General features: G+C 43.5%; 1 protein-coding gene and 1 pseudogene across 3 annotated transcripts; both read right to left on the reverse strand.

The window, feature by feature from the left end:
• Positions 1-3,727: 3,727 nt before the first annotated feature.
• Positions 3,728-7,852, reverse strand: plac8l1 (PLAC8 like 1). 3 transcript variants are annotated; one of them, XM_064979268.1, is made up of 6 exons: positions 7,747-7,852; positions 7,332-7,374; positions 6,947-7,191; positions 6,459-6,595; positions 4,982-5,086; positions 3,728-4,037 (listed from the first exon to the last, which is right to left on the reverse strand). In XM_064979268.1, the coding sequence occupies exons 2-6, from the start codon at positions 7,364-7,366 to the stop codon at positions 3,999-4,001; spliced, it is 561 nt and encodes a 186-aa protein (XP_064835340.1). In that variant the 5' UTR covers positions 7,367-7,374; positions 7,747-7,852; the 3' UTR covers positions 3,728-3,998. The 3 variants fall into 3 exon arrangements, with proteins under 3 accessions (XP_064835340.1, XP_064835342.1, XP_064835341.1); XM_064979270.1 differs by having other exon boundaries at positions 3,728-5,086; XM_064979269.1 differs by having other exon boundaries at positions 7,332-7,852.
• A 1,366-nt stretch (positions 7,853-9,218) lies between these two features.
• Positions 9,219-11,789, reverse strand: part of LOC135549413 (leucine--tRNA ligase, cytoplasmic-like) — a 14,662-nt pseudogene continuing 12,091 nt past the window's right edge.

The raw sequence follows: 11,789 nt of genomic DNA on the forward strand, positions 1-11,789 counted from the left end.
ACAATAAATGTCAAAGGTTCTTTGCTGACACCTGCTTTCTATTCCACTGATTGACCTAGTGGCTGTGGCTGGCATTCCATTGCAGGAAACATGAGAAGCAGTCTCCTCCACAGCGAAAGCTTCAAGCGGACCCCCAGCCTGCCAGGAGAATCCCCAGTCATGGGACCATACATGGAGCTCAGGGATAAGCTAAGTCCTTTATTTCATTAGGTATAAAATGCACAGAGTATGAAAACCGGTCTTGCATCTCCTACGTCTGAGAGGAGTTATTAATAGGGTGCCCCCCCCCCACTCCTGCTGCCGACCAGTACATTACTTTACTTCAAGTCTTCATTGATTGAAATTTCCCTCAACCCTTTTTTTAACAGGTCCTAAATCAGATGCTGATGCAATAGTGGCTTGATGAACCCTCCCGTTCCGTGTCCAGAGAACATTGGATGAAAGGTGGTCTGACCCACCTTCCCACTCCCCTCAATCTCTATTCCCCTCCAGACGAAGAGAAGGATGAAAATACCCACCTGAGATACTATCCGTCTTATTAATGAAGGGGAAATAATGACTCGGTATGGGTAATGAGTTTGGTGAGAAATGCTGGGATTAGAGTGACAACAAATGTATGCAGCCATGTACAGAATGAGATGGCTGTTCAGTGCTGTGGCCAATGAGATAAATCCCAGATAGAGTTAGTTCCACTCCCTCAACAGGGAAGATTCTACTGTAATTTATTTTTTGAAAGGATCTCAATGGAGCCGAGGTGTGTTAGTCCATCTGCTATAAAATGTTTGTAGGACAGTTACAGTATCACAGTGAGGGGACCTGTGATTGTGTATGTGTGTGTGTGTGTGTGTGTGTGTGTGTGTGTGTGTGTGTGTGTGTGTGTGTGTGTGTGTGTGTGTGTGTGTGTGTGTGTGTGTGTGTGTGTGTGTGTGTGTGTGTGTGTGTGTGTGGGGCACAGTTGGATAAATATGCATTATTCGAGGCGTCTGATCGTGTTTTAATGAGCTCCATAGAGTGGTTTGTTTTGATGTTCTACAGAAAACTGGTGCATCTGTTGTTCTGTGTCTGTGTGTGTGTCTGCGTGTGTGTCTGTGTGTGTGTGTCTGTGTGTGTGTGTCTGCGTGTGTGTCTGCGTGTGTGTCTGCGTGTGTGTCTGTGTGTGTGTGTCTGTGTGTGTGTGTGTCTGCGTGTGTGTCTGTGTGTGTGTCTGTGTGTGTGTGTGTGTCTGTGTGTGTGCACCATCACGTGCACGTCTTGTGCTGTGCCGTCTTTAGGTTCTTTATACTTGTGCCCTGACATCAAACTGTCCCAAACAGAGCAGTATGCTGAGTGTGAGGGGCCATGTGTCGTCCTTATGATTAAGTGAGAGATTGGTGGTGGGGGGGGGGGTTCTCATCTGTTTATAGTATCAAACCTCCTTGGACCACATCCAAAGCCAGAACATACCCAAGCCAGGGAGATGAGGAGCAAATATTCACAAAGAGAGGAGCTATGATAGATGTGCTAAGATCTATCCTCCGCTGCTCTGCATCAGTGCACACACACACACACACACACACACACACACACACACACACACACACACACACACACACACACACACACACACACACACACACACCCACACACACAGCATCAATGCCATTCACCACATCTTGCCACAGTGAAAGCCTCTTAACATGTGTATGTGACAAATAAAATTTGATTTGATTTGAACACCCAACAACAAGAGACACCATGCCATGTCGGAAGAAAGAGCAGCAACATTTAACGGGACCAGGACCTTATGAATCCTGTATGTAGAGCTAAATAAAAAACACACTTCAGCTTGGAGGTGTGAGACAAGATGATGCAGAGAAGGGATAGACAGATGGGGTCCTTTCTAACCAACTACTGTAGCCATGCCTGTTCTCCAATCCCTTCGTAAGGCTGGAGGAGGGGAGAGGAACAAGAGGAAATGGATTCCACAGGGAATCAGCAAAGTCATGCCCCTAGCCAAGACTGATGCAGTGGACCATGCCAGAGGAACACAGAGCAGACGAGCCCTCAAAAAGCATGCCAGCGGTAAATAGACGAAATAATGACCATCACCCCCTAACTGCCTTGGGGCGGCTGTGACTGACTATACATGCACCACTAGATTATACACACACCCCCCACCCCACCCCAAAATATTCGACAAATTTAAATCCCTCTCCACTCCTCTTGCCATGTATACAGTATAGAGAAGTTGCTGGCTGCCAGGCTCTTAACATCTGAACAGTCCTTCCCGTGTGTGTGTGTGTGTGTGTGTGTGTGTGTGTGTGTGTGTGTGTGTGTGTGTGTGTGTGTGTGTGTGTGTGTGTGTGTGTGTGTGTGTGTGTGTGTGTGTGTGTGTGTGTGTGTGTGTGTGTGTGTGTGTGTGTGTGTGTGAATCTGCCTGGGAAGCGGACTCTGTTATGTAAGCCCCAGGTGGCCGTTGTTGTCCTGGACAGAGTTATCACCAAGGGGACAACTTCCTAGGTCCCCCTGCACCACACCTCCTTTTCTTCCCACGTCATACGCTTGTGAGAGGCTGGGCGACTGAGACATGCTCTGTAGGAGGGATGGTATGGCAGACAAGAGGAGTGTAAGAAATGTCAATAAATCCATGGGCCAACTCCTCTTAAAGCATCCTTTAAACTGAATCTGAATACCTAGAAGCTGGAACGGTCATGCCAACAACAGAAGCCGTCACAATGGCTTCACTGCATGGAAGGGAAACAATGAGACAGTGTGTGTAAAATATAAAACTCATTACTTAACAAACCTACCACAGTGTGAATGTATGAGAATAATACACAGGCAGGCTGGGTATGCATCTACAGTATCACCACTGTTGTTGTTTTTCACCCTTTCCTCTCCTCCCTCTCTCTTCTCCTCCCTCCCTCTCATCATATCCTGGGCTCTGCAGTGGTTTGGCTCCAGCAGTCCCGCCCCCGAGGGGGTCTCACCACAGGCCAACAGCATCATCTGCACACCTGGTGCACCAGGCGGGAGGAACACGCAAGCAGCTTTCTGGTCCCTGCAGAAGCCCAGGAGGCAGCAGAGCAGCAGTACTGCAGTTCAGGCAACACTGCCATCTACTGGTAGACATATGTAAATGGAGCTGGGCTGATGACACGTCACTAAGGCTGTCCATCTGGTTAGAACCAGATTGCCATTAGACAGAAACCTTTTTCCATAATGAGAGCATGATGCTGATTGCTATTAGAGGATACATTCTGACGAAATAACAAAACTGTATTAGCTACCATGCTACTATCATCAAGCTACTATCACCATGCTCCTAGCTAGCCACCCTCTTCACAGGTTGTCATTCATGCATATTTCATCTGGGATCATACAGCATACAAAAGTCAGGAGGTCAAGGGGTCAAGCAAGGACTGCTGTTCTACAACAGGGAGATTAAATGTGAAGGATTGTTGGAAACTCACGCTACCTCTTATGAACTCACTCAGTTGGATCAATGTGCTTCTAGTATAGACTTTTAAAAAACGGTGTTCCGTATTTGATGTATAATGCTGAATTAAGCAATAAACAGCAGTTAACAAATTGCATATTCAGCCTTTGGATACATCCTGGCTTGGTGTTGGTTGGCATTTGCGGTTCAGAGAGGGACGAGCAAAATTAGCTTACCATGATTGTCAGCCGCAGGGTAAGGTCAGAAATAGAATAATACAATAATAATACAAATATGCAAATAGGTTTTATTATTTAATGGCTTAGCCTACATGGACTGTTTCATACAATTGGTTAGGAATTGTATTTTACTTTGCAAACATTTATGAAACATTGTCTGGTAAAGTTTCACTGATGTTCCACATCCTACACAGGCTCAAATACTAAGCCTAAGTCCCCATCCCCAAATACATTCTCAACTTAATTCTTAACTTAAATACTTTATTTTACATATGCCGGCTCATCTTAAACAGGGATGTCCTCAGAAACCCTAGAATGATCACTAGGCCTCTCATAAGACGTCAAACGGGAACCTGTAGTATGATGACCCCCATAGAGACCTGTAATAATCACCATTTAGACGGATGTGACAGTAATCTGTAATAGTAATCATCCATCCATCTGTGACATAGCAATCATCCACCTGTGACATAGTAATCATCCACCTGTGACATAGTAATCATCCATCTGTGATATAGTAATCATCCATCCTTGACATAGTAATCATCCATCTATCTGTGACATAGTAATCATCCATCTGTGACATAGTAATCATCCACCTGTGACATAGTAATCATCCATCTGTGATATAGTAATCATCCATCCTTGACATAGTAATCATCCATCTATCTGTGACATAGTAATCATCCATCTGTGACATAGTAATCATCCATCTGTGACATAGTAATCATCCATCTGTGACATAGTAATCATCCATCCATCTGTGACATAGTAATCATCCATCTGTGACATAGTAATCATCCATCCATCTGTGACATAGTAATCATCCATCCATCTGTGACATAGTAATCATCCATCCATCTGTGACATAGTAATCATCCATCCAGCTGTGACATAGTAATCATCCATCCACCTGTGACATAGTAATCATCCATCCATCTGTGACATAGTAATCATCCATCCATCTGTGACATAGTAATCATCCATCTGTGACATAGTAATCATCCATCCATCTGTGACATAGTAATCATCCATCCATCTGTGACATAGTAATCATCCATCCAGCTGTGACATAGTAATCATCCATCCACCTGTGACATAGTAATCATCCATCCATCTGTGACATAGTCATATGCAGACATCAGCGATGCACCAATGAAATGACATGAGCCTCTGAAGGTTCTATACACAAGCCAAGTTTGCTATAGGTACCAAGGTTAGATCATGAATATTGTAATATGAATAAGATGTGGTCCTGACCTGGATGAATGAATCTAACACACAGACAGCCATGTTGTCAGGAACACTCTAGTGCAGTGGATACCTTGTAGGTTTGGCTCTTCATCCTCCTCTTCATCTCTCGGATCATCTGACAGATGGCCAGGGGGTAGCAGCAATACACTGTAGTCCAGTCCTCACAGACGCTGCCCTGCGCGCACACGAACACACACACACACAATGGGGGAAAGTTCACATCTGGTCTCAGATGGGGGTCTTTATTTCTATCAGCCTGGCTGCTGAACTAAATGAGTCTTTACATAAAATATCAGAATTAGTCGTTACGTAACAAATCAGAATGGGTCTTTCCGTAACAAATCAGAATGAGTCGTTACATAACAAATCAGAATGCGTCTTTACATAAAAAAATCTAAATGCATCTTTACATAAAATATCAGAATTAGTCGTTACGTAACAAATCAGAATGGGTCTTTCCGTAACAAATCAGAATGAGTCGTTACATAACAAATCAGAATGAGTCGTTACATAACAAATCAGAATGAGTCTTTACATAACAAATCAGAATGAGTCGTTACATAACAAATCAGAATGAGTCGTTACATAACAAATCAGAATGAGTCGTTACATAACAAATCAGAATGAGTCTTTACATAACAAATCAGAATGAGTCGTTACATAACAAATCAGAATGAGTCGTTACATAACAAATCAGAATGAGTCTTTACGTAACAAATCAGAATGAGTCATTTACATAACAAATCAGAATGAGTCTTTACATAACAAATCAGAATGAGAGTTACATAACAAATCAGAATGAGTCGTTACATAACAAATCAGAATGAGTCGTTACATTACAAATCAGAATGAGTCATTACATTACAAATCAGAATGAGTCGTTACATAACAAATCAGAATGAGTCGTTACATAACAAATCAGAATGAGTCTTTACATAACAAATCAGAATGAGTCGTTACATAACAAATCAGAATGAGTCTTTACATAACAAATCAGAATGAGTCGTTACATAACAAATCAGAATGAGTCTTTACATAACAAATCAGAATGAGTCGTTACATAACAAATCAGAATGAGTCGTTACATAACAAATCAGAATGAGTCGTTACATAACAAATCAGAATGAGTCGTTACATAACAAATCAGAATGAGTCGTTACATAACAAATCAGAATGAGTCTTTACATAACAAATCAGAATGAGTCGTTACATAACAAATCAGAATGAGTCGTTACATTACAAATCAGAATGAGTCGTTACATTACAAATCAGAAACAAATTCCCCACAGCATGCAATACAAAATAAAATATGGTGTACAGCCACGGCTGCGTAGACAGGAGGAAAGTAAATGTGAGGGAGTGAGTGACACATAATTTGTTGTACAATAATTTGTTGTACATGATGTGCAACCTACATCTCTTGAAATAAATTGTGATACCGAATTGCTCTGAGAGAACACTGCTTTGGTCCCCATGACACCAGCAGGTCGTTAATGGATTCTAATAACACCCATTAACCCCCGTCATTATTGCGTAACAATCCTCACCTGTATCTTGTATCTCTCCCTGATGCCCACCCGCATGGCGAATGTGGAGCCAGGGAGCAGGGGCAGACACAGACACTCCCCGTACTGGTGGGCCAGACTCAGGTCCAAGCAACAGGGCACAAAGGCCCCTAAGAGACCTGGGAAAAAATGAGAGCGATACAGGGCTTAGGAAAACTAATTCTCCACAAGATAGTAGCAGTCGGTTATGGAAAACATTTCCAATTTGAATACATGTTTAGCAACCCTACAGAGTATTGTAGATTGATATGGTATTATGCAAGAGAATCGTCATCTTTACAAAGTATCCTCTCTTTAACATTGGGTAACATTGAATGTCCTTAATTAACATAGGTAGAGCGTAAGAATGTAAGATAGCAGGATAGCCATCCACCATCTGACTATTTCAGTTACTCAAACTGACAACTGTGACTTTTACACTTGAGTGTGTACAATGCAGTGTAATAAGCCCAATGCTGTGTCTGCCTCACATGTGGTCCTGTCTCCACACACGTTGAACAGACTGCTGCTCCAATCCCCTCCCGTCTGAGTGATGGTGGTCACTGTTGTCGTGGTTACCCCCAGGCCAGGCTGCGTGAGCACAGGGAGTTTCATCGCAGCAGAAGCGGCACTCTGTGTGTTCCAGCTTTCTGTCGCTATGTCCCAGCCCCCGGCTTCCTCGTCCTCCTCATCACCTGGGGCCTGTTGCTTTGCAGCTTTGGTGACTGGTGCACAACTGAGATAAACAAGAAAGGAACTATAAAATGTAGAAATGAATGTAGGCTTAACTGTGTTGCAATGCTGCTTAAGAACATGTTGGAATGATTCATTACACCCAACAATGGTGATCTCTACTGATAAGGGCCTGACACTTACTGGACTGTGGTGACTATGGCTGTGGTATCCTCCATGCTGACGGCTGCTCCCAGCCAGGGAAGGAAGGGGAGACTGGTTAAGTTTCCCACTGAGACGGGGTGTACTACTCCAGAGAGGGCTGGAGCTCAGCGGCTGCTCTGGGAAGATAAGACATTTCGGGCCTCCTCTTCTAGGGGCTCATAACACCCTCTTAGTACAGCATGTGCGCTGCCACAGCAAACAAGGACAGAGCCGGCCTGTTCAAGACTGTCTGGAATGGAGCCTCTAATTCAAAGCGCAAATGCCACATTTCCACAGTGTAGGGGCCAAGGCCAAGGCAAGCCAGCGGATCAGTAAGTTCATACTCCCAACACATGCATAAACGGGCAGCAGTGACAACGAGAAAATCATTGTCAAATTAAGAGGCAACACTTACCCGAATCACAGACAACAGCAAAGTGCTACCGCTTAGTCCTGGACACAAGTGAGCTGTCTGGCACACATCCTCCTGATCACTTCTGCTTTTTGGTGCACAGTGTTGGTATGAGAATCGGCTGGGGGAGGCTTGTGGTAAAATAAGAAACATCTCACCCGGTTTCTCTGAACAGCCAAGGACATTTCTTGCTGAGTGAGAGCAAAATGCAGAACATCTATTGTGTAGTGTTTATAGAAACAGAGGCAGATTGGGTTTCAACTGCATGACTGATTTCCAAGGGGGATTTAATTAGCAGTGCTCATACTGCCAGTAGATGGCTACAGTCCATTACAGAGATGTTTTTCATGTGATTCACGCCAAACTGGTAACATAGAAGACCACTGCAGAGGGAGTTTAATGTGGCCATATGTCGCAATATGAATGAAAAGAAAGAAATGCACCACCCAAATACATAAAAATGTGTTTATTCAAACTTTGACAATTATGCCAGAATATTTTTTGTTTTGTTGACACATTTGTGGAAATGATTAATTGTATACGGTAGTTACTGGACATGTAAGTACTGCTGAAGAGGTGTTCAGAAGACACCTTTGCCTGGAACCCCTCAACATATGAATACAAAATATATGTCTTGTACCTAGTGGAAAGAGACTGTAGGCAGAGGGCTGTACAGGTAGAGAAGCTTTATTCCGTCCGTACTTTAGCACATAATGGCAGACACTGAGCCGCTGAAACAACATAACTACATTTCATTTCACATAAGATGAGAGGACGAAGGTACACATTCTATTGTACAACCACTTCAATAGAAAAGGTAAAGGCAAAGGACTTGTGCCTGTGTCACGACTTCCACCGAAGTCGGCTCCTCTCCTTGTTCGAGCGGCGTTCGACGGCCGACGTCACCGGCTTTCTAGCCATCGCCGCTCCATTTTTCATATATCCATTTGTTTTGTCTTGTTCCCTGCACACCTGGTTTTCATTCCCCAATCAATCTACATGTATTTATTCCTCTGTTCCCCATCATTTCTTTGTTTGTGTTACGTGTGTATTGTTGACGCGCCAGACTAGGTTATTTTTCACAAATATGTTTATTGTTAAACATATTTTTTTTTGCTGTTTTGGGCGTTTTTCACTTTTGCCTAAATAAAGTGTGCACCTATTCACAATTCTCTGCTCTGCGGCACCTGACTTCGCTACCAGACGCACACATTCTGACAGCCTGGATATACGTCACAGAGCTGTGCATGTTATCTACATAGACCTCAGACTCAGCAGGAAAATAGTGTCTTGTCATTCTGCTACAGCCCCAGCGGTCCAGTCCCACCCCTCTACACAGAGAGCAGGGCCCTGTTCGAATACTGTTAACATGCATCTTTCCTACCTTCCTGGAAGGTAATCACTGATATCTATGAGAATAGATGATCCCTTGTCAGACCAGTGATAGAAGTAGTAAAACAGGCCCCAGACCTGTGCTATTGTAACAGGTAAATCAGGGTGTCTCCTATATCCACGCTGAGGCCATTGTCTGTCATGAGGACCTTCCTGTTGGCCAGGCTGATGCTGAAGGAAGACTTGTCAGAGATGGGCAGCTTACCCTGCTCCTCCCTCCCCAGGTTGGGCACCTGGCAAGGCCCCAGGACAGGGTCCTCAAAGCACATCAGCTCCACTTTGGACAGGTCTGCATGGGGACAGAGGGGACATGTAGGAGGTCAGGCACCATGGTTACATTGCAGGGTTAAACAACAATAACCTTGTAGATGCCTCACTTCAGTCAGGTCTGCAGGACATAACAGGGGACGTGTGTCGAACTGCAGCCTAAAACAACATTCTGCTAATTGTATGATCACAAGTTACTGTGTGAAAACTAAGAGCAGAGTACTCATCTAAATGACTACTAGACACAAACTATTTGTACATCTTAAATACAAGAAAACTAACTTTTACATTCAACTAAGGGAATGTCAATAGACACGATCAAATATGGTTAAATTATACGCCATCAATAGGAAAGCATTGAAGTCGCAAGGTCTTTAGGGGATTAGAAATATACCTTTAATTAGCCTGATGGCTTTGGATAGTCTGCAGATGATGTTGTCTCTGCTGTCGCCCTGTCAGATGTTGATGGTGATGGTAAAGAGACCGTTGGATGGATGGGGGTTGACCAGGAACACTGCCACACCAAGCTAGGAGACACACACACAGCTCACTGGTCTGAACTATACTCATAATTCATAAAGTGTTCAAATTATTTCACAGACAGACATACATGTTGTCATAAATAATATGTTGTGTCAAGTGTCAAGTTATTATTTATCAGCGCTTTCAAAATGTTTAAGTAAACATTTAACATGGACTGATTGAACAGTGGTATACCGTTTAGTGGTATCAGTGTTTTCAAGATAAAATAATGAATAATAAAGAGGTCTCTCTGGAAACTATGTTGCTGTTACTATAATTATTCTAATAGCATCTCCAATGTCCTGTCTGTTTCTCTGTGTGGGGGGCTGATCAAGCAGAAATACAAACTAGTGAAACAACCGACAGGCGCGTCTTTGTGGCAAAATGGCAGCTCAAACAAGAGGATGTGTCTGTCCGTCTTCTTCGGATCTGAAGACACTGAACGGTTTCCCAAGGCAACAGTCCTCCTTTATTGTGTCATCTCTCTGATGTGAACACAGCATCTATCTGATCAAGCTGGGGAGAAGAAGAAGAAGGAGAAGAAGAAGGAGAAGAAGAAGAAGAAGAAGAAGAAGAAGAAGAAGAAGAAGAAGGAGGAGGAAGAGTAGGAGGAGATGTAGGACAGGGTGGAGAGGGAGAGAGAGGAAGAGAGAGATAGGGAGAAAGATTGAGGGAGAAACCATTAACACAGTAGTTTAATATTTGATAGGGCCAGTGTGACATGCAGAGTGTTTGGAGCGTTGTGAATTCATACTGTGGGGAACAGGGGAGATGGTTGGCATTAGCCTGAAATCCTCATGTGATTGGTGCTGCTAAAAAGTTACCCACAATACACATTCAAGGCAACTGTTGTTGTTTCAGTATAATTAAGACTGGTTAGAGAGGGTATTAGAAACTAGATACAGTTAGTTAGACAGGCCTGGTGTGCCAGCAAATGCCCCAAATAAACATCACAGGCTGGCTGAATCACTATGGTCGCTATGGGAGTTATGTAAGGGATAATCAACAAGGGGCTATGCGTTCTATGGTAAATAATGAACGACGTGGAAAGTGTGTTCCAAGATGTTTTAGCAGAGTGCCGCCAACCTTCCATGGAGTTGCATTATTGTCCAGAGAAAACATAGAGCCATGGTATAATATCACAGAACTAATAACATAGGTAAGATGAAGAAAACACATTGGGCTGTATTTTTTTATTTAACCAGGCAGTCAGTTAAGAACAAATTCTTATTTTCAATGACGGCCTAGGCCTAGGAACAGTGGGTTAACTGCCTGTTCAGGGGCAGAACGACAGATTTCTACCTTATCAGCTCGGGGGTTTGAACTTGCAACCTTCTGGTTACTAGTCCAACGCTCTAAACTAGGCTACCCTGCCACTCTGCCGTATAGATGGACAATAGTGCTCTTAAACAGATAGAAAATAGCTGCATTCAACTCTGGAGGTGGAGGACAAACTGAAAGTCAAACTGAAAACAGTCAATTGGGAGAAGGTATGTAAAAAAAAAAGAAACGCTGGATAGATGTTTCAGAGATTACCAGGGGGCGGAGTTAAGAGAATGAATGGCAGGTTGGAGAGCCTATCCTTCACAAGTCATTCCATGAAACATGCATAGCTGGGAGTAAGTGAGGGAAGAGTGTTTGGTGTTGCTACCTCCAGAGAGTTTGTCAAACTATGTTCTCCAGGAGCACTGCACCCGGCCATTCAGGTCAGAGTGTTATCATCGTCCGTAGGAAGAAGACGTGCATTTCTCAGGACTTTTTATTGTCGACATTAACACCAATGTCTGAATGTTGTGCGGGGGGCTGTATGGCTGTATGGCTGTTGCTATTCTCATTCATGTTACATTTGCCAATACTGCTCTGCT

This window comes from Oncorhynchus masou, chromosome 12, assembly GCF_036934945.1.
Source record: "Oncorhynchus masou masou isolate Uvic2021 chromosome 12, UVic_Omas_1.1, whole genome shotgun sequence".
In the NCBI taxonomy this organism is placed as follows: Eukaryota; Metazoa; Chordata; class Actinopteri; order Salmoniformes; family Salmonidae; genus Oncorhynchus; species Oncorhynchus masou.

What these genes read in the sequence shown, in the direction of transcription:
- plac8l1 (XM_064979268.1), bottom strand. Translation starts at nt 7,366, where the DNA reads ATGGAGGATACCACAGCCATAGTCACCACAGTCCA. An exon ending in GTGTGGAGACAGGACCACAT is followed by an intron (nt 6,596 to 6,946) that starts GTGAGGCAGACA and finishes ATTTTTTCCCAG; the next exon opens with GTCTCTTAGGGGCCTTTGTG. An exon ending in GGGAGAGATACAAGATACAG is followed by an intron (nt 5,087 to 6,458) that starts GTGAGGATTGTT and finishes GTGTGCGCGCAG; the next exon opens with GGCAGCGTCTGTGAGGACTG.